The sequence below is a fragment of the Hippichthys cyanospilos genome, chromosome 21, assembly GCF_059441005.1.
Source record: "Hippichthys cyanospilos isolate Australia breed blue-spotted pipefish chromosome 21, RoL_Hcya_1.0, whole genome shotgun sequence".
NCBI lineage: Eukaryota > Metazoa > Chordata > Actinopteri > Syngnathiformes > Syngnathidae > Hippichthys > Hippichthys cyanospilos.
Window position 1 is genome coordinate 3,381,728 of NC_142389.1, and position 22,080 is coordinate 3,403,807.

The window sequence follows — 22,080 nt, forward strand, 5'->3', positions numbered from 1 at the left end:
CAGGGTAAAATACAATTTATTCAGTGCATGGTGCTCTTCTACTACAAGTCTTCCTTGTGATGGTGCGGGTTTACAATGAACGAAGAACAGAAATTGCTTCTTATTTCCAACAAGAGAAGGGAGAGCCACAATAGAAACAACAGCACACTGAACGATCAACTACCGTTTAAACAACTGTACAGAATATGGTATCATCGTAGCAAAAAAAAACAATAACATTAGTCATACTAACTGTAAATATGTTGGCAAGTGGCGTATCAAAGGGAGGTTGTCAAAGGATTTCTTAACATGAATTGTACTTGTTTGTAATGTCAAAATGTGTTCACAGTAACATGAAAAACCATATAAGACATTTATTGAATTACAATTTGAGACCGCCAAAGATTTTACAAAAGGATGGCCCGGAAAATATATTTTTGTGGTTTAGTAAAGGAATCCAGCATTCGATCATGTTTTGCCTCGTCGTTTTTCACTAAGCGGGCTCTAACTATCTCATTTGTTCCTAACAATCTACTGTAAATATATCGATCCTGACCTGCAATGCAAATCACATCACATGGGACGTTATTTAAAAAAATACCAGTTCTTACGATTCAAAAAATAGCTGGGACTCATTTGTAGATGTAGTTACACATGTACATAAAAAGAACGACAGAGTATCTGTTCTGAGGTAATTCGGCTCCAGTAGAATATTTTACGGATAACCGCCTTTGAACCAGATTTAAATGATTTCAAATGTTAGCTTTAAGCCTTATACTGTGCAAATACAGTTGAGTAAGTTTTTTTTTTTTTTAAAGTTATTGGAGATTTGTTTAAATCTTGAATTACGACATCAAAAATCATGGAAAATGCAATGCGAGTGATGCACATTCAGATTGTATGTAAACGTTCATGTCTTTGTATAAGATGTGGCACATTTTATTAATACTATTAATAACTCAGACAAAACAAAAAAAATGGTTGTGTGCACAGCGGAACCTCTCAGATCAAATGTTTCTACATTGTATACCGCATCTACACATGCGTCCAGACGCAATGATGAAAATGATTTGAAGTTTCAATGCTTGATTTGCCGATCATCTTACTTGGGATATTCTCCCAAACTTTCTTTACCTAACTAACGATCAGAGCGTAGGAAGTATGAATTCTAATCCTTACTAGAATTACAGGTATGTAATATGTGTGGTAAGTATGCCATCCAATGTCCAATTGGCTTATTATTAGCTAAGCACTTGTCAAGGGCGTCAGCTACCCTCTAGAAAAAATGTATTTGACGAGAATCATACCAGTGTCATGTAATGGATTACATTTGACTCTGAAGTTTCCGCTGTGTTTCTAATTATCAGTATTGCGCACGTCTACTCTTACATAGGTACCGTAATCCAAATTTGTACATGAATTGGAATGTCTCGAGTGAGTGGCAACATATCCTTAGCACTATTTCTAACCTTGAACTTTGTATGTCGGCGCCATCGTAAACCGCTTGTAATGCTTTAATCGGGTGAAAACCATATTTGTGGGTGATGGTCAAATTCCCTTTAGGACTTCAAAGAGAAACACTCAAATAGTAAACCCTAAGTCCCCAAAGAAATAAAAAAAAAAATCTCAGGAATAATACTGTTAAGAGGAAATAAAGAAGCTACATTACATGTGCTTAAAGGACTCACAAAACAAGACAAAGGGGAAGTTAAATAAATGTAAATAAATGTCTCCTGCACAAACACCACAAGTACAAAACAATAAATTAACAAGTGGTTAAATTATGTAAGACAGAATGTTTTTTTTCACACTGAAAAAATATTTCTTCACATTAAAAGGGAAGGGACAAATATATTTATGTATATATGAATATTATACTGTACAAGAAATTCAAACAAATGGGAAGGGAAGTTTTGATGTGTACAATCCCAAGAGAATCACTCACATTCCCTGTTTTCGATTACATTGTTATAAAATTCTTGACTGCATTGCTCCACATTATTGATAACCAATTCAGAGTGTAAGAAAAGCTATACAAAAATAAAATTCAGTAATCTCAAAGATTAAAAGACCAAATGCCCCTTTGAAAATTTTAAAATCTCCAAATTGGAGAGGTTTCATTTCACTGTTTTCTTTTCTTACATTTTTTTTTTTTTTTTTTTTTTAATTGTCCATTGGTCGATGTTTTGGCAGTAAGTAGAACAGGAGGAGGGAATTGGGAGGATTCTTGGGAATTTTCTGAGGACTTTCTGGTTACCCTTGGAACACAGCTTCACGCTCACGGAGGTTAAAGTTCATAGTTCCGTGAGGAAGATAGTCCTTCTGATGTGCGCTGACGGATAAAGTCGAAGGCAGTGCTGTTGGGCGGAGCTCTGAGGTAAAAAGGATGTGACGTGGGAGGTGATGTTGGAATCTGAGGGACAAAAACGAGAGAATTGCCAAAAACGAGAGAATCGATGGAAAGCAGAACATAAAAAGTTTGAATCTGGTAAAGTAAAGCCTCTGGGATTGAATGGCTGGACTCTTAAAAAAACGTGAAAATACGTCCCTGGCATTGAATGAGGTGTCCAAGCACGTATGTTAAAATAAATCACTATTTTTTTGCTTGTAACATGCCTTACTGCTTGGCGGTCTTGCAACCTCGTCTGTTTGAATTTTACAGTAAACATAGACAAAAATAAAATCATGACTAAAACAGAACGAGATTAAATGTTAGCACATGACCCTCCCGTGACCTTGTCACCGCTCGGAAAATAATCTCCAATCGGATGCGGTGATAATTCAAATATTGTAGTAAGCGCACAGAAAATATGTTTAGAATCTGTGATACATATACAGGACGTTAATTAAAAAAATACGATAGATTTTAAAATGTCACATTTTCTAGACCAAAGTGTCTATCAGACGCTGATGGCGTTGACCTTCTCGAAGTAGGAAACTCCCGTACAACATGGCCACAAAAGAACAAAGTGGGAGGTAGGACTTGTTTACAGAGCAGCATAGTTAGCCAGCTAAACAGTTCCAGACCCGGCCTGGACCCTTGAACATCACGTAAACATGGCTGCAATTAAAGCCACATGGGCGCCGTTATTAAACATACCTCATTCATGTTGGAGTGCACTTCACATTTTACAGTGACATGCATAAAGTAGGGCAATGTTTTTTTTTTTTTTTCATGTTTATCACCATCACATATTAACATCAGCCCATTCTGCTAGCTCATAGTAATTAGAGTGTCCTCATCTAGCTTTGTTGCTGCCTTTTATTGGCTCATTATAGGTCCATTTAGCGTTTAAGTACTTGAGTGAAATGTGATCTAAGAGTCCCTTGTAGAGCAATGCGCTCAATGCGTTTTCATGTTTGCATTGTAGCTGCAGCAACACAATGGAATTCATTAGAAGTCAAGTTCAGTTTGTGCATTTTTTTTTGAGGGGGGGGGGGCAGACAAACAGAATCTTGTCTACTGAGTTGCAGCATCAAATAAACCGAGTAAACACTGAGGCTATGCACCTAATTGAAGAGCTAAGTTGTGGTTCGAACCAACGTCTTAAAGTTTGACTGACTTATGAGTGTTTCGTTAACGTTCCCTTTCGCGGGGCTTTATCTAGTGGATGCATAACACGACCCCAGCCAACACTGTAGCTTCTATTCTATGCGCCTTATAATGTGGCACGCCTTAACTGAAAAAAGTGGGCCATTCATTGAAGGTGCGCCTTATAGTGTGGAAGATACAGGTATCTTTTAACAAACACAAACTATAAATGTATTATAATAAACAATATTAGATCTATTGTATATATTCGTGTTTTAGAACTTTAGATTAGGCTCACTCTAAAATAAAGCAATTACCATGCAACACCTCTGTTTTATCCAAATTATTTTTTATAACAAGTATTCCTTAGTATATGATCCATACATCATTTTTAGTATTAATAAATATATAATTATTTTAAAAAAGTTAACGAGAGAGAAGTCCAACCCAACCCGAACGTAATAATTGATATTTAGGGCCCAACCCAGACCGAATTAAAAGTTAAATTTTGCCCTCTAGTGGTGGCAGAGGGCAGAAATACACTGTTTGACTTATGGACCGACAGTTACAGTTTTGCCCGGTTCGAAAAAATGACAGAAAGGGTGGGCGGGGCTCTGACGAATGACAAACAAGCAAAATACCGTGATCGTTATTTTACACGATGCAGTCGCACAAAGGAACACATATACACACAAAGTACATGGAAAACAGATACGAGAGATACGAACCTTCCAATGGATGAACTTGTCTTACTCAGGGGAAATCTCCGTTTCTTGGTGTACAACCACTTTGGTGACGGACATATCTGGGTGTTGTTCCTTCGCTTCTTTTATAGCCTGAGCCAAAGCCTGAACAAATAAACACGAGAACGATCGCTAGTTTGTTCAGGAGGACTTGATTCATGACTTTAATTAGTACAGCTTGCGTAACAGATTTTCTTGAGACATGCGTGCGATTGCTCAGTGAGGAGTACGGTATTAAGCTTGCAAGAATATATTGTTCCATGAAGGCAAATAATATGGAAATTGAACATGAAAATTTTAGGGAAATCACCTCGTATTGCTAATGCGAAAATGTTAGTCTTGATTTTAGGATAAACGTGAACAAAGAAACATTCACCTTGTCATGATCGATTTCAGTATCTCCGGTAATGACGATCCTCTTCTCGATGCGGGTTTCGGAGATTCCTCCTTTCACCGTCTGCAACGGACACGATATGGCTGAAACGAGACATTCGTTTGTGTGTGCGTCCAGGTTTTCCCACCTTTGTGGGGACATCTTTGCAATCGCGAGGACCATTTGACTGAACCCCTCAAATTCAGACCTTATTTTGATCATCAATTAGTTAGCAAACAATCTATAATGTGATCGAGTTTTTTCAAAATCATTTGTACATATATTGCATCTTTTTTGTCCCAGTTATACATTTTGCAGCGCGCGATTCTGCTTTTTTCAACAAAGGGCTGCGAGATGAATCATCTATGACCGTGTCACCGACACGACCTACAGTATACAGTGGCGCCCATTAAAGAGCATCGTTATTTCAAATGCCAGGTCAGCTGGTTTAATGCCCTGTCAAGTGACGTACTTTGGAAGGAGAGAGAGCTATGCGGTTGTTTCATAAGGTCCGCGGCCAAGACCGAAAGATGAAACGCAAATGTACAACCTTCGTTATCTGGGTAGTTGTGGTGGTACTGATGGTCTCGGACGTGATGGTCTGGGCGCTCAGCAGAACTCCCGAGTCCCGCTCCGCCAAGCTGTCCACCGGCTGCGGAAGGGATACCGTTTCAGTTTTAACCCTCAAATCATCGATTTAAAACAAACACATGTATAAATAACGATAACTAGTAGTAGAAGTATTTCTTTTTTGTTTAAAATGCCCATTTTTAGCCATGTACAGTATCCGAGATAGAAGCAGAGATCCAATAAAGTATTTTTGAGTTTCTACGGGATTATTTTGTGATGCCATAAAACCTCATACCAACATAGCACTGCAGCAATAATTACATATATTAAATATAATCTGAATATATTAAACATAAGATGTAAAATATGGGTGGATCCTATAAACGCTAACTTGAAAATTAGATTTTTTTTTCAACATCCATTGAGGAAGATTGATCTCTGTCACGTAAACCAAGTTTTGACGCACGGATGCATTTTTATATTGGCCATATTACGACAATAATGCAGGTAGCTGTTGTAGCCAACAGCAGCTTGAGTTAGTTGAAGTTGTTATGGCATTATTTCTAATAAAAGAAGTGAGCGGACTGAACCAACGTCCGAGTCCATCCTTGTTCCCACACAGGTATATTACTTAAATGGAGAGGATCATGTCCATGATGTCTTCCATTTGATTCTATTGATTTTAGTCTTTTAGCATAAATACACAATTATAAACCTGGTGAAACATGGATGCTGCGCAACTTCACGTATTTATGAGAAAAAGAACTTTTGCGTCTTATACACGGGTGCGTCTTATATTTGGGGGATTTTAGCTGCATATATTGATGAAATAAATGCATTTTTTTCCATCGGGATGCTTCTTACCTGAGCCGACTCATATGTAATGGTCTTTGTCTCAGTGTGAATTAACGGGATGTCCTTGTAGGCCACAGTTCCTCGAAGAGAGTTGGTGACATCTGAGATGGTGATTGTCTGGGTCTTCAGCACTGGAGACTACAAAAAAAGTAAACAGTCAGAGACGAGCTCACGGACAAAATTACGTAAAAGACACATTATTGATTTGAAGGTGATCGTAGATTTGCAGTCATATAAAATTGTTTTTAATAAGGCCAAGAAGCTGTTAGGTCTTGCAAGTCATGCGGCATTAAAAAACAATTCATTCAGAATTGTAAAACAAAAAAATGAATGAGTCAATTTATTGTCTTAAACAATAAGGTATGGATTTGTAATTTCTGGAAGGAGAAAAAATAAGCGGGTGAAAAAAAAATCAAATTTAATCCAGTTTCATAAGTTTTTATTTATTCTTATTCTTTCATTGTCAATCCAAATAAATTATATTTACTCTCGCATGATTTATCACAAGTGGAAGCAAGTTACAGTCCAACAAGCCAAAGCAGCTTTTTTACAGTTCTTTTGAGACATCAACAGAGCAGAGCATTTTTCTCCTCTTTTCTTTCTTCGGATATTTTAGGAGCTTGGTCATTTCTTATCCGCGTTAGTCAAGATAAAGGATTTAACGTGGCCATCTTACTTTCAATTTCCGTTACTTTGAAGTCTTGGATTGACACCTGTCACCATTCGGTTATTGTTTTTATTAGGATGACAGAGCAGTTTCATGCGACTTTCTTGTGTCCCAAAATCTTTGTTATCATTTGAATGCATTAATGTTGATACTCTGCCTGAATAGCAATTACATAGAGGTGGGCAATCGGGGCTATTTACTGTCAGCAGCACAATAAAAACCCGAAAGTGATCGGCAACAAAAGGGAAGCAGCGCATGCATAAGGAGGCCTCTAAATGACTGTGAGTAATAACATCTGTCAGCTCGGTCAATACGGCAAGCGTTTGCTTCAAGGGCCGGCCGGCACGGTGAAAGCCTTTGAAAAATTGTGACTTCAATACTAAAAACAAAGCGCAGCCAGATTTTCAGACATATTGGCTTATTATTTCTTGGCTACCATGCATGCCACACGTTGCTGGAAAGTGGAAGTTTGGTTTGACGCCGTAAAAAATGATGAAAAGTAGTCACTCGGTCAATCTGTCGCCGACGGACCAACGGATGGCGGGAATGCTCCGAAAAATATCGCAGCGCTACTAAAACCGCTTGGCTTCAATTTATTGTTGAACAGTAACAGGAGCAACATTCATTCACCGCTTGATAAACTGAAACCCTCAGCAAGAAAATATGAACTGGTCCCAAGTTCAGCAGAAACAGCAATGTTTTTTTTTTTTTTGTGTACAGAATAAGTATCGGGCCACTTATCTTGGATTGTTTCTGTTTCATTGTCTTCTGCAAACATTTTGTGAAAGATGGCTTGTGGAATTAGGGCACAATAGTGTAATGGAAGCAACTGTTGGAACAAATCAGTTTAGTGTCCTTTTGAGTGATGAATCACACTTCTCTACTTGGCAGTCTGATGGATGAGTTGAGGCTTGTTGAATGCCAAGAGAACATTACCTGCCAGTCTACATTGTGCCAACCTGAAAGAGGGATAATGCTCAGCTCGGCCACAAAGTCGCATTCCTTATTGATTGCTCGGCTTGGCAAGAGATTTTGGTTTATTCTGCTCTTTGCGGGAGGAATATTTACATCATAAATAGTTCCGTTGAATGTATGGCATCAAAAACCTTCAGTGAGTGTGTAATTTGTAAGGGGCCCAATACTTTTGTCAATATTTTCAAGATTTCATCCTAATCCTAAAAATATATATATAATATATAAATATAATATAATTTTTTTTTTTTTAAAGCCTGTTTCCGCCATGGAAAGAAAAAAATAGAAGCTCATTTTCAGTGTTTTTTTTTTCTGTCGGAAGGCTGCCGTAAAGTCAAATAAATTTCAAGTATGATCGTCAAAGTTTGGAAATCAGAAGGCAGAAAAAAAACTGATCGTGTGGAATTGGGAGCAAAAAAAAAATGTTTTTTTTGTCCTTCTTTGCATTCCAGCCAAAAACCTCAAGTCATAATCAAAATTTCGCGGGCCACATGAAATTATGTGGGGGGCCAATTCTGGCCCCCGGGCCTTAGGTTTGACACCTGTTCCCAACAGTCAATATTCTAATACCACTTATCACCCCAGCCTAAGCAATTAATCATTTAATACACTGGTTAATATGCGTTTAAATCAGATAACTTGCATATTTTTGCACCACCGATTATGTTCATTGGCTTCCTCGCAACATAATTGGCGGAAACGGGCTTGTGACAGTGAAAATGAGCTTTGGACAATTTAACAACAAAAATTGTTTTCATTCCTCCCGCTGGCGACACTTTCAGTGAACACAATGAACAAACAAGTTGTAGCTGTGATTATTCCCCTACAAGTACATTAAAAGCCATTGATGCCTTAGCTTCTGCTGTTCGGTTTGCTCCAACTGTCATGCGTCTTCACTGTGCTGACTAAAAAAAATGTTCACGTTGAAATACCACTTTCAGTGCAGGAGAATATATACAGTATACTATATATAGTATTACACAAAGGCAAACAAAGTATCTTAAACTGTCATGCAGCCAACATGCTATACTTTGACAAGACGTAACTATTGTATGCTAATTATAAATCTATAACAATTTTGGCACAACAAATTAGTAGGGGTCCAAGAATGTCTTGAATTTGATCTTGACATTCACATGGCAACTATATTCAAGGTTTAATGGAAGCAATATTTGAATTATTCATAAAAGATTAAAAACAAGAATTCGAGGTTAAGGTCCTGAGAAATTCCTTACGTCCGGTGATTGCGGTTGAGCATATGGCCTTGATTGTCTGCTTCAATTTGGTCCAATGTGAAAATGAGAATCATGCATGTTATTTGAACTAACATTGTTTATTACAGTAATCCTGTATAGACACTGAGAATTTTACACACAACTCTGAATCTCCAGCAGTGGAAACCAGGAAAACAATAATTATTATTTTCATCAGAACTATTTAACGGTAGGTATACAGTAAATAAACACCGTACTGTTACTTTGAATCACAAAGTGTTTTTTTTTAACAATTAATTTGTCTTAGTGATGTAAAAAGAATGTTTTGCTTTAAAGTACAGTGGTACCCCTACTTACGGAATTAGTTCGTTCAATCAAATATCAGGTAAAGAATGATAAAAACGCTCCTCAACTTTTTAAATTAATCATACAAGTGTTCATTGTAGCAGTTGACAATACGAATGTAGTTCACTTGTTTGCCTTCAGATGGTCCTGGCGTGTTGGTGATGAGTGCAGCGAGAGAGAGAGAAGACCTTGTTAGGTTGTTTAATTTGTCCGTTTTTTTATTTCACATTTCCAATGATCCAGGAACCATTTACAAGTGCACAGGGGCAATAATATCTATTTTGTTTTAATTATTTTGAGTGTGTAAATGTTCTTATGTTTAGTTTGGGGTCATGCAAAGTGCTTCCTGTGTAATGTCATTGCTAAAGTTCTAACGACCTGCTAACAACGTCAAAGGCGATGGACCAAAGTGGTATGTTACATACAGTATGTGTTTTTATGTGAATATGTACAGTGCTAGCCATTGCTAATGTCAATTTTATGTTTCTTAGTTCTATGGTGTAAATTTTTGGTCGAAAGCGTGGATGAAATAAGTATGAAAAGTGGAAGACCTCAGTCTCGTGTCTCATATTATACGCCAGCAATGTCGCCTTTTGTATCCTGAATTTTCTCTCTTTACTCTAGACAATATTTTTCCGAGGTGTTTGGTAAGTAGAGGAACCACTGTAATTGATTCAGCTGGCCGACTCACTTAAATGTCATATTAAGACAGTCGTAACCGACAAATATGCCGGAGCTAAGAAAAAAAATGACAATAGATTACGCTAACTGCAGGCATCCAGCGTGAAGAACGTAACGCTTAACAGACCACACGAGGAAGATGTTTTTAAAGCTGATTCGGGTTTGCTGGCAGGAAGAACGACAGAAAGGTGCCAACAGATCAAAGAGAAACGACCTCCATGCATAGTCATCGATGAAAATAGAACTTTGACTTGGGTTATGCACACACGCAGAAAAAAATCTGCAGACGCAGCAGGATGACTGAGGTAGAGTGATGAAAACAGCAATTGAATGAAGAAGCCTTTGGATTGCAGAGGGGATGTTCTCAAGTTTGACGTTTTCAGTTTAACGTGAATTTGGGAGTCAAATAAAAGCCAACCACAGCATGGTCAGCGCCATGGCGAGCAGGCCCGACAGGAAGAAGGACATCCGAGAGTGCCTATAGTGAGTGTGGAGCCTGGATGGGCTGACCTCACCGGAGCTGTCCAAGTGCATGGCCTCATCCGGCACCCTGACGGCCACCTCTAAGGCGTGGCCACAGGCTTGCTCTTCCTCATCTTCATCCTCCTCCTCCTCATCTTCATCTACCCAATGTACCTCACTGTCCTCGTCGTCCAGCAGAAAACCATGCCTGAACAGCGGCGATTCCCCAGGCGTCGGGGACAAGCTACATGCTCTTACCTTGGGTCCGAACAGTGACTGCCTCCCTCGCTGCGCTCAGCAGTGGAAGACCAGGAAAGACAAATAACAATGAACAGACATGTGGGATATGCTCAACTCACAGGAGGAAGTGGAGAGAGGAAAAAATGAAATAAGACATCGGAGGGGCGGTATGGCAGTACAGTGGACCCCCGGGTTACAGCGTCCCTGTCTTACATTTTTTTTCATGTTACGATGTGGAATACTGGAGTTTTTTTGTCCCCATTTTGTAGTATTTTCCGCACTTTGCGACAAAAACAACAGTCCTGACAACTTTTATGCGATACAGTGTTCCCTCGCCGATTCCCGCTTCACTTTTTGCTTCGCACTTTTCTTTTTTTAATAAACCGTCACTTTACAGCAGCGCCTACCCGACGTCCTGCAATAACACTCCCACGCTCGGGCTTAACGTGGAGTCCGAAGCAGTCTGAGCCTGTTAATACTCGATCTTGGTCAGCCTGGCGTTACGGCATAATATTATAAAACGGTGATTTGGCGATAAATCTTCACGAGCTTGCGGCTGTGAGTGACAGAGCTGCGCGGAAATGCACATGTGGGGGAGGGAGGTGGTGTAGTCTTTTTTTTTTTATGTACAGTACTCTATTTACTGTTTTAATATGGTTAATAATGTTGTACAAGGACAGATGGCGGATTGCATAAAAACCCTGGACAATTATCTGGAGTTTTTACCCAGTGATGGCCAGTGGCCAAGATTTCTCATTTTCATCTTGTATGTCATCATAATTCCCAATGTTCCGGATAATATAAAACTGATCAGGGTTTAGCCTCAGGCACGAACAGAAAAGTTCCATTAAGACAGAACTTTTTATTAGCGTTTGTCATTTTTATACCTTACTGGTCTATGATTAGAAACTGCACCATTGGGTATGAGGTATACTGTATTTCCTCATATTTTATTTTTATACTCTTAATCTGAGAGTTTTGTTTCGCAACTGAGTTCAAATGTGTCTTTTAGATCCATGTTTTTGTATTTATAATTGAATGCAACATTATAATCCCCAAGGGGAAATTCAATGTATCACTGCTGTGTATTTTGTTGTTGTTTCGCAAACCAGTTGAGTAGTTAATTGAAACATGAGATTGAAGGCCAATATTTGAGATAAAACCTTTTGAGGAAGATCTCTAACCGAAATTGTGAAATGTATACTGTGTTTTTATCCGAACCAACATTTACGGGCGAGGAGAAGAGATACCACAATAAAGACAATGGAAAGACAGTAAGGACGGAGAATGAGACAAACAACAGATGAGGGGAGGAATTTTCTAGCTCTTATCGAACGGTCCGCTGTTGTTTTTTCCCCATTGTTCGATTTGCCCTTTGAACTCCAACCGGGCTCAAAACATGCGAAAAGATCATCAGGGTTAACCCAGCCATGCGGTTCATTGCTTGATGAAGCAAAGTGACGCACTGTGCAGCAGCCATTGCAAGAGCAAAGCCAACGCAAGGCTATCAAAAAAGTTGGGATCCAAGACCTCAAACACACCATTTGTACGCTTCAAAACGCTTATCCGGCCTTCCAACTTTTTCCGAATACATTCATCATGATCAGTTTTGCCTTCATGTCCTGCTTCTGTGTGGCCACTTGGAACAAGAGCAAAAATGATTTGTCTTCACATTCCGAGCACAAACTCCTCTGGCTAGAAGCATACTGATTTATTTTGCAGCTGAGAGCAGTGTGGAGATGTTAGGAGCTGCCATGCTGGACTTGACTGTGTTGACCTTTTGCAGCCTGGGCCAAAGACAAGGCAAATGCAATGCACCTTCTTTTTCAGATGTAGCACACGGCTTCTTTGTACAGTATGTAGCGAGTGTGATACAACTGCACACGTCCTCGCGTCAGCACACAAACAACCTTAAGAACAAGGCTAAAGCCCCCTTGTGATTGCTCTTTTGCATGCAGAAGCAAAAGAATGACAAAAGCCGGCAGCGCCATCAAGTGGAAAGTTGATGTAAAGAAAAAAAGTGCCAAATCCAAACAGCCTTCGATTTTTTACTAACGCTCAAACGCTTAACATGCAAACATGCAAACGCGTAAATAACATTTTATATATTAGAAGTACAAAATTATGCAGACATTTTTGACAGTAGATTGATGAAATTGATATCACACATCCAATAATGCCCGTGTTAAAATGGCATTTCCCTATAGGTTGTTATATAAAAAAAAAGGTTATTTTTAAACGCTGAAAAATCATTTCAAACGTCAGTAGCAGCAGAAAAGTAGTTTTTTTTTTTTTTTTCAAAAGGCTGATTTAGTTGAAAATATTACAAGTTTGGTCATTTGTGATCAATCTTCTTATCTTTATCCCAAATGTTTAATGTGAAATATTCACTACAGCTGTCAAATATTTAACACAATAACTAAAGTCCTGCAGCTATTTAAACATTACGCAGTACAATTTCCTAACATTAGCTGCAGATGTCAACTGCATGATGGAAGTTATGTCAAAACAATTTAACACAAATAAAATCAGTTGATGATCATTTCCAGCTCAGCTGGGTGTGATTTATCCAATTCACGCTAAGTCTCTTTGAAAATGTTTGGATTAGTTTTTGTGTGTGTTCTGTCATCAACAATTTCATACTAATAAGTATTACAATAAAATAACATCAGGCGGCATTATCCACTCGCAGACTCACCGCTGGTTGCAGCTGACCGTTGATGCTTGCTGTGCGGAAAGGCGAGTTGGTGGAAAGACGCTTGTCCCACTCGCTGGGCCGAGGTTCTGGTACAGACTCCATGAAACTCCTCTTCAATTCGCTGATACTCGTGTGGTGACGCATGATCTCCGTCTGGGTCTTATCCACGTCCTTTAAAGCGAGTCAACATGTTAGGAGGAGATAAAACGGGATAGAAAAATTCAGGACAAACGTTATAGTCATTCAAGTAAATGTGCATCCTACATGGCGTACACAGCCCAAATTATTGCATGGTCATGGAGGCCACAACCATTGAATAAATTGTGCATTTTTTCATCTTTGAAGGTGATTCTATATGTGCAAAAGCCAAAATGTAAATTCTACATGTATTTTGTTGTCATTTGCATTTTATTGAGCGTTTTCCGGCCTTTTGAAACCTGATACACCAGGGGTTGCGGGGCTACTTTTTCCCGACAACACGTTCATTGGATTTATGGATGGTAGACTAAATTAAGAGAGGTCATCATGAGTCTCCTGTCTTCCAAATTGAATGGAAACCTGATTATCTTGATGGCTTTCGCTATTAACAGACAATGTAAAATAGCAGGAAACATTTGAGTGATCTATGCTTCATTACAGCAAACAAGTTCTGCCAAGCATAAATGCACACTCACCCGCCAAAATATGACAATTTATACAATTAAACGGCATAAACTCACAACTGAACTTACTAACAATGTTCATAGTAGACGTAGAATGACACACAATGTTCATAGTAGAAATACATTGACACAGCCGAACAGGATGCGAGTGTTAAAAAGAGGCAATGGAGAAACAAAAAGACGAGATGGCAACTATGATTTGGAAGTAATGTGAATTCCCAATGAGAAGAAGAACATTGTTATACACAGAGATTTACACTGTATGACTGGGGAGCAGAACATATTTAATCATAAAGTTCCCTTAAGGAAGACTGAAGTACAAATCTAACTGTAATCCTCATTAACTTATGTTTACAAAGGAGCCGCAGGGCCAGTTTAACATTTATAAAACTAAGGTAATATAAGGAACTACTCCACCCAGTCATACCCAACGACATTTGATGAAAAGCATTGATGATTATGACAATGTCAAAAGAGAAATGAAGTTACTTGCATCAGAGTCAGAGAGGAAAATAGTGCATGCCAAGCCTTTAGGGTTAAGCTAAAAACAATACAACGAAAAAAGAGAAACAGAAGAGTAAAACAAAAAAAAAGTCTACGGAAATATGAAGCAGGCAGAGAAACATGAACGACATTGAAAACAGAAGTGAAGACCATACAAACCTCCAACATTAAATTGCTATGTCTGATATAAATAGTTTCACCCTCAAGTTTCTTAGCCCGTTTCTGCAGAAAATGGGGAACACAGAACATCTGGTTGATAATCGTTTAGCAATCATTCCCAACGTGATGTATTGCCATAATTGGACATGGAATCCAACGAGAAGCGCCAGCCAGGGCAAAAATCATGATCCGTGAAAAATAAAAAGGTTGCAGGAATGTCATGCGGCTGCATTCAGAACAAAACGTATTGTAAATGCCCATGCACAGACTCGAGTTGTGCGTAACGTGTGGATGTCATTGAATGGGTTAAAGAACTGCAGCCAGAAAAAAAATATTCAAAATAAGGCATGGACGTAATATAAAACAGAAAACTGCAACTTTGTGAAAACAAAGAAAACCAAAAGTCAAACTGATACAAGCATGAACACAGCGAGTTAGCAGATGCATGCTAACCTTCCTCGCTCGCACCATCTCCGTCTTTGTTTTGTCCTGAGGAGAGTGCTGCTCTCCAGTCAGAGGGGGAATGAAAAAAAGTTATGCTTTTGAAATCATTTGTAAAATCGAAACGCATAAATGAGCGAGTCCAAGTCTTTCAAGTGATTTAACGTTTAAGCTAAAAAAGATTCTGAAATTGTCATTTAATTAATCACAACAGTCACCAATAAATGTAGGAATGTTATGTAGATCGTATATTATTTGAATAACAGCAGAAAATCGTTTTAACTAATCGTTTTGCAGCTTGGTGTCGACTGAAAAGGACAACAACCAATCACAACTCAGCTTGACTGTCACGTGACCAATCTGGGAAAACAGGTGAGCCATGATTGGTCACTAAAAATGGCCGCAGTTGAGATGAATAAAACCAGCGGATTTTGATGCCTATAGGTGTCAAAGTTCCATTTTAAACCAATGAGTAAGTTGATTCACTCAATTTGAAGTTATTGACAGTGAATAAATTAGTGTTTGGATTTGACTTCCCCTTTAATTTGTGTACAAACCTGGGTCTTTTTTTCACGTTCCCCATTGGCGTTGGTCACGGAGGGAGAACGTCTCCGTTCTCTCCTGGCCGATGTCTGGTAGTACAGACACAGCTCACACGCATTAGGTATGATTCTATGCACAACTTGCAAACTCATCACCAAAACATTTGTAGCCATTATTTGAATTCAAAGCAGATAATAAACATACTGTATGTTTTGACGCTGTTTTCTCCAAAGGCTACAACGATGGAGCGTACGTGACACCTGAGCATATTTGATGTTGGAGATGGGACGGGATCTCGTGCGACAAGATCCTTCGAGATTAGAAGATTTTTATTGACTTTATATCAACTGACTTGATATCGTGTAACCTGAAGGAGAGTCAAAATCACAATAATTCACCAATTCAAGGTGTTGGCAAATGATTTAATTAAGTGGAGATTTTATTGCGCTGTTGTCAGTACCTCTAGCATAAATTAGCCGCTAGCTAGCATCACTCGAGCGCTCTATATTGGCTGGGGAGAAGAGTAGGATCATTTTCCAAAGGTTATCTTGAGTAAAAATGACTCTGCACTTTTTAATGCTGACAGCTTGGCAGCTTCCATTCATACTGATCACTTTTAAAGAAACCAATCAGAAACAAACATGTGTTCTGTAGTTGCAACGTCACTTTTGTCTCGATCAAAATGCATGGAGCGAGTTATCTAAAATCTCAGCATATATTAAACAAAATAAAATGCTGATTATCAAAAAAATGAAAAATGTTGGTCATTAAGTGGAAATGTTATTTGGGCATCTGAGAGAAAAAATATCTATATTTAAGTATATTAAATCGTTTTTAATACATAAATATAATAATCATTCATTAATATCCAGTCTCAATATATGCTCAGGAGTAATACAGGATTCTCCCATTACTTTCAGGATATTTTGGTCTTGTGGACTCAATGTCGTAAAACATCTAGTCTCGTGCGATTTGGGTCTCGTCCCATCCCTAATAGATGTCCTTTAAATTCTTCACTTAACGTGTGCACCTGTAAACTGTGGCCCCTCCCTGTACACAATTAATTATAATAAAAAATTATAATTAAAAATCAATTAAAAATAAAAAAATAACCTTAATTTCTGGAGTGGACTCTGGTCTGGAGCTCTGGGTTTTGGGGGACTCAGTTTTGCCACTATGGCCCTTAATCTCTGCTTTCCTGTCTGCGGAGCGGTGTAACTTGGGTGTGGAGCTGCTGCTGCGGTTAGCAAGGTGAAGATTGTGCAACAAGGGCGACGGCGTGTTCTCCCCGGGAGACAGCGGCGACATGATGGGCGCGCTGACTGGGCGGCTCGATTTGTTGTCTGGAGTGGAGGCCATGGCTTGAATAACAGAGAAAAAGATAATATATATAATAACATTCTAACATTTAAAAAAAAAAAAGCAAGAGTTCATACCATTGGAATAATTTGTCAGCGAGTAAAGGATTACGTCAAGTGACTTGAAAGCCAATAAAGAATACGCTACCTCCATCCATGCTGCGGGAGTTCCTCTTACTGGAAGTGCGCTGGAAGTGAGGAGCCGGCCTGTCAATGAGAGAACTGGCCTGTTTGGTCTGAGCCTGAGTTCGACCGCTGTATCGAAATTTGGAGCCCAGAGCCAGAAATTTCCTGGGGGTAGCGACCATCTCAGTGGATGTCAGCCTGCGCACAAACACAGTTTGTTTATCTAATCATTCGAACTTCAATTTTGAACATATTTATGTGAGGAGGATGCCTAAAGATCTGAAAACAATACCTGAAGAATGTGTGATGTTCCACACACACTTTCCACAGTTTTTTGGCTGCTTTGTAATTCGGTAGTTTGAAGCCTATGGCACTCTCATAATGTTCTACCTGATAGAGGAGAAGATAAGATAACTGAGCACAACCGGAAGATATTTGAAATGGTTTGCAGAAGTTGGTAAATGTTTTTGTATCGCATACCTCTGATGGACGTATTTTGATGAAGAAGCTGCTGCGCTGGTATGAGACCTTCAGGACTTTGGGCCAGGGAAAACGGTTGATTCTCAGTTTGTCTTTATAAACCATCAGACCATTGGAGCAAACTCCCAGCATGATGTCAACACCATCGAGATCCTGACACACCATAAGTATGCGTAAAATACGGTTCTGTTCTACTATGTAATAAACAGCCTAAAATGTGCGTTACTGAGCGACATTGCCTATGGCAAAATCATTGTAATATTTTTATTACGACGAATGTACAGTACTGTATACAATCTCATACGTTTGACAGGTTTTTCTAAACTATTGTATGTGGATGATTTTCAATAGAAAACTGCTGACTTCACTTAGTGGACTCGGCAGATTTTCTTGTAATGTTTACTAAAATCCACAAGAGGGCAGCATACGCTTCCAAAAGGCACCATATCGGAATTAAATCCCTGGTTTTAGAGATTGACCTGAATTCTGTTATAAAATCTGACAAGTCACATGTCTTCCTCTGTTGGACCCACACTGAGAGATTTATAGCGTGATGGGATGTCTTATGTGTTTTTCCTCCTCTGCATACCATTTTTTGATCTGGACCTTCGACTTTAACATACAGTATTGTCATAGAACGTGGAGAAAACGTTTGCCACTATCACAGTATTAAATAATGATCAAGCATGTAACTACTAGCTTTACCTTGGCCGGATGGAGGTCAACCCCATACATGGACAGCTTCTTTGCGTTCTCCAGGAACATCATGTCAGCCTGAGCCGGACTCATTGACCTGCAAAACCACAACAAAGTCAACTAATCAGAATGCAGGATCAGATCTTTGCACACGCACGATGAACACGTAATCCATCTAGACCAGAAGAAGTTAAGGTACCACTTTGTTCTATTGTACGATAGACCACGAATGATGAATATGTCATGACTTCAAGCGCTGAATGATTTAGCCAGTGTTCTGACCTGTAAGTGCGATGCAGTTCCATCATCTTGTCCTCAAGCTCCTTGGTCTGCCCATTAACCATCTTCATCTCCTTAGCATATTCCGTGCCGTGCACTTCGGGGTCATACTCGCCCAGCTCTGACTGCAGAGCGTAGGAGCCAAGCAAGGCCAGGGTGACAAAAGAGCAGGGCAGACGGCCTTTCATGATGTCTTTGCGCAGTTGGAGACACAGGTAATACCTTGAAAATGATAATTTCAGTTGCCAATACATAATGCGGGACTTGAACTCGGAAAATAAAATCAGCAATGATGAAAAGTACAAATAACATACTATATTTATATGACTCCACATTTGCTACATGACGTTGTTTCGGTGACACTTTATCATATTCTTGATCATTTTTTTTTTTTTTGCTTGTTATCCATTCTGATTATTGGAAATAATCTAACTAACTAGAGTCTAGCAAGTAGCTGACCAAGCAGTTGGGGATCAAACCCGCAGCCACTAGCCCGTCGCGCTGGGAGCCAATCACGTGTCTTGTAGGAGTGCCCGCGCATTGAGCCGATTGACGAATTGACTGGCCAGTCAGTTTGACAACAGTACTAATTCTCAGACAAGATTTATGGGGAGAGATTTGTCTTATATTTTTAAAGAGGACCGTTTTGACACATGCTAAACAGTAATTCAACTAGAGCGCTAAATGTTTCAACAAATAATAACAAAAAAGTGCCTAAACAGTTTTTATGATTCCCCTCACTTTCATTGGAAAAATTGTTTCAAAAGAGGAGTGGACCAGGCTCTCAAGTAGTGTCAGGATAGATGCTATAATTACCCACTGAGACAAATAAAAGACGTCCAAAAATAGGCCAAAATTTGACAGGTGCGATACCTTGTTATGTCTTCAGACAACTGGGCTGGATCCGGAGGGTAGAATTTCACATTGAATGTGAAATCATAACTGGCCCCTTGAAAAGAGATGAGAAATTGCATTGTGGTAGCCATCAACATCCACAGGGAAAACGATAATAAAGGGCGGCTCATATTGAATGTACCTTGCACCTGTCTGCGGATCTCCTTGGCCAGGTCCATCCAAGTCTGAAAAAATAGCGCACATCAGCATCTCCCTTATCGGGGTCCCTAACCCTACACATCGGCATTTGCATATACTGAGCTGCTCATCATGGAAGGTTGAGGAGGCAATTGCTGGAGCGGCTCCAAATGACTGACAGTTTGACACCGGCTCACCTTCACATTGGGTGTCTCCCAGATGACCAGCCCATAATAGTCTCTCTCCAGCAGATTGAGATGGTCGCATACTTTTGTGAACAGCTCCTGGCCTTTGGCATGTTTCTGATACGAGTGCAAAAAGAACAAGGCACTATTTCATTTAGCGTTCAGCGGATAATGTAACTGGCAGAGACTTATAGGGGGCAATGATTTCATTACAGTGTTGAGCATGGCTGAGCGGATGGTGAGAACAGCGCAAAGAGCTCAGGGGAATAGTGTCCTTGCCCGAAGGACCGCTAAACAGCTTTTAGTCAGGATGAAGCAGGTGCTCGGCAGATGAGAGATGTTTCCTTCTAAAAATAGCGCACATCAAGAAGGAGCCTTGGATTCTGGGCTTTCAAGAACTCGTTTGTTAGATTTATGATTTATTATCCATTCGTTTTCGATAGCCGCTTATGCTCAATGGGGTTGCTGGCTTGCTGGTGCCTATCCCCCCACCTGCCAACATCCATGCCGGCTTCAAGCACACAACCGAGGGCTGAAGGAGACAAGTCAAGCCGTCTTTTCCTTTTCATAATGCGTCAAAATCTGCCAAAAATGCCCCACGCAGCCTTGTTGTTGACAAGACAGAGGCAAAAGTCGGCGCTTGATGAAAGAGCATTTTTACAAGGTTCTGCGCCAACGCTCTAAATGCATACTTTATCGAATTAGAGGTGTATATAATCATTTTAAACCTTGTAAATGACATATTATTTTGCATTCAAATTAATGTTATTCAAAGACAGATAAGTGTAAAAAATGTTTGTTTTTTTTCAGTTAAGCGATTATAAGTCGACTCCCCTAATATGGGGGTTGAAAATTAGCAAAAAAAAAAAAACGGGACACATACTTGGAGAAATACAGTACTTCAGTTTCCTAGAATTCCAATAGTAGGGTTATAAAGATTATTTATGATGAGAAAAATTATTCACTTTAAACTCCAGTTCCCCTTTCTTTCAGCTGATTACAAAAAAAATAATGTTATTGTTTCTTACATCCAGTTCACACTCATAGAGAGTGTCATCCAGCAGGGTGACTTTAATCTGCATGGTTTTGGGGCGACGTGAAACTTTGGGGGTTTTGGACTGCTCCTCCGTGGCCTTCTCTTCTTTGTCTTCGTTGCTGCTACCTTCAGAACCTCCTTCCTTTTCTTCCTCCTTCCCCTTCTCCTCCTCTTCCTTCTTGTTATCTCCCTCTTTCTCCAGTGTAGCCACCTCCGCTTTCTCCTTGTTGGGGTCTTTGTCTTTTCCACCCTCCTCTTCCTTGTCCTCTTCTTCTTTCTTTTCTACCTGGGCAGCCTGAGGAAGAAGAGTTGATTAAAACAAATGAAGCCTGCAGCTACAGGTGTGAAATTAAGGAAAAATCATAATAGTTTTGATAATATATTCATGATTTAATACATTTTTTTTGTTTATTTTCAACCACCAAAACTGGATTGCTGAAATAAAATCTGATTAGCTGCACAATTAAACTGTGAATATGAATTTAAATTATGTGATTCATAGGTAGCTACTTATATATTCAAAAATGTGAACTTTCTGAGAACCTAAAATCTGGGATGTCGTATTACATGCCATGTAATGCGAAAATGCAAGTTGGCACAACAGCATAAATTTAGTGAATATTTGACAACATAACTTGAAATGAAACTTGAAATAGCAACCACAAAATCATTATTACTGAAGTAAAATAAAAAAATACTATAATGATAACAATTAAAACCATAAATACCAATACAAAATCTTCTTGATGTGTGCGCATTGACCTTTTTGAGGCCATGTGATGCCGTACACGTACATGCAAAACATGCAATTATTCTTCCTTAATACATCCCGTTTTTCATATATTAAGAGGTAATTTATGGATTTTAGTGTCGTCATAATACTGGTCTGTATGTTTTGCTCGAGTATTTGTGTGTGAATATTTGCTTTTTCAGACTGTATCACTCCCAGAAGCCACTGCTAAATCCATTAGCGTGTCAATGGTACTTTACATTGACTTTAGCATTAGCACTGGTGATGTTACTAAAAAAAAAAAAAAAAAAAGACTTTTTGTGTTATTGGACATCTTAAAACATGTTCAAGGCGAAAAAAAAATACACATCACATGCTGACTGCAGAAGCATATTCAAGGGTGCTTTCACATCATACAAAATGGCAAACTAGCGCCATTTGGGGGTGTGTTTTATTACAATGTTTTTGTGATGAGAAGTCAAAATCAATTTAATGAATTGCCCAGCCCTACCTACAAT

General features: G+C 39.1%; 1 protein-coding gene and 1 long non-coding RNA gene across 8 annotated transcripts in view; one reads left to right on the plus strand and one right to left on the minus strand.

Moving 5' to 3' along the window:
• The window catches only part of epb41a (erythrocyte membrane protein band 4.1a), a 27,394-nt gene continuing 5,314 nt past the window's right edge, over window positions 1-22,080 (minus strand). The window contains exons 3-22 of one of the 6 annotated variants that reach the window (XM_088404195.1): window positions 20,825-21,127; window positions 19,809-19,913; window positions 19,616-19,658; window positions 19,453-19,528; window positions 18,583-18,801; window positions 18,310-18,397; window positions 17,605-17,757; window positions 17,417-17,514; window positions 17,147-17,322; window positions 16,754-17,001; window positions 15,655-15,729; window positions 15,110-15,157; window positions 14,657-14,719; window positions 14,487-14,534; window positions 13,332-13,502; window positions 6,062-6,190; window positions 5,178-5,279; window positions 4,631-4,711; window positions 4,240-4,359; window positions 1-2,392 (exon numbers count right to left, since the gene is read on the minus strand). In XM_088404195.1, the coding sequence (XP_088260321.1) occupies window positions 4,261-4,359; window positions 4,631-4,711; window positions 5,178-5,279; window positions 6,062-6,190; window positions 13,332-13,502; window positions 14,487-14,534; window positions 14,657-14,719; window positions 15,110-15,157; window positions 15,655-15,729; window positions 16,754-17,001; window positions 17,147-17,322; window positions 17,417-17,514; window positions 17,605-17,757; window positions 18,310-18,397; window positions 18,583-18,801; window positions 19,453-19,528; window positions 19,616-19,658; window positions 19,809-19,913; window positions 20,825-21,127 (2,325 nt within the window). In that variant the 3' untranslated portion in view covers window positions 1-2,392; window positions 4,240-4,260. The remainder of the gene's footprint in view (window positions 2,393-4,239; window positions 4,360-4,630; window positions 4,712-5,177; window positions 5,280-6,061; window positions 6,191-13,331; window positions 13,503-14,486; window positions 14,535-14,656; window positions 14,720-15,109; window positions 15,158-15,654; window positions 15,730-16,753; window positions 17,002-17,146; window positions 17,323-17,416; window positions 17,515-17,604; window positions 17,758-18,309; window positions 18,398-18,582; window positions 18,802-19,452; window positions 19,529-19,615; window positions 19,659-19,808; window positions 19,914-20,824; window positions 21,128-22,080) is intronic. The other 5 variants (XM_088404196.1, XM_088404197.1, XM_088404199.1 and 2 more) reach the window with 5 other exon arrangements.
• Window positions 18,164-22,080, plus strand: part of LOC148406187 (uncharacterized) — a 5,266-nt gene continuing 1,349 nt past the window's right edge. The window contains exons 1-2 of one of the 2 annotated variants that reach the window (XR_015863915.1): window positions 18,164-18,495; window positions 18,659-18,794. This is a non-coding gene — a long non-coding RNA (uncharacterized LOC148406187). Of the gene's footprint in view, window positions 18,585-18,658; window positions 18,795-22,080 lie in introns of both variants that reach the window. The other variant, XR_015863914.1, reaches the window with a different exon arrangement.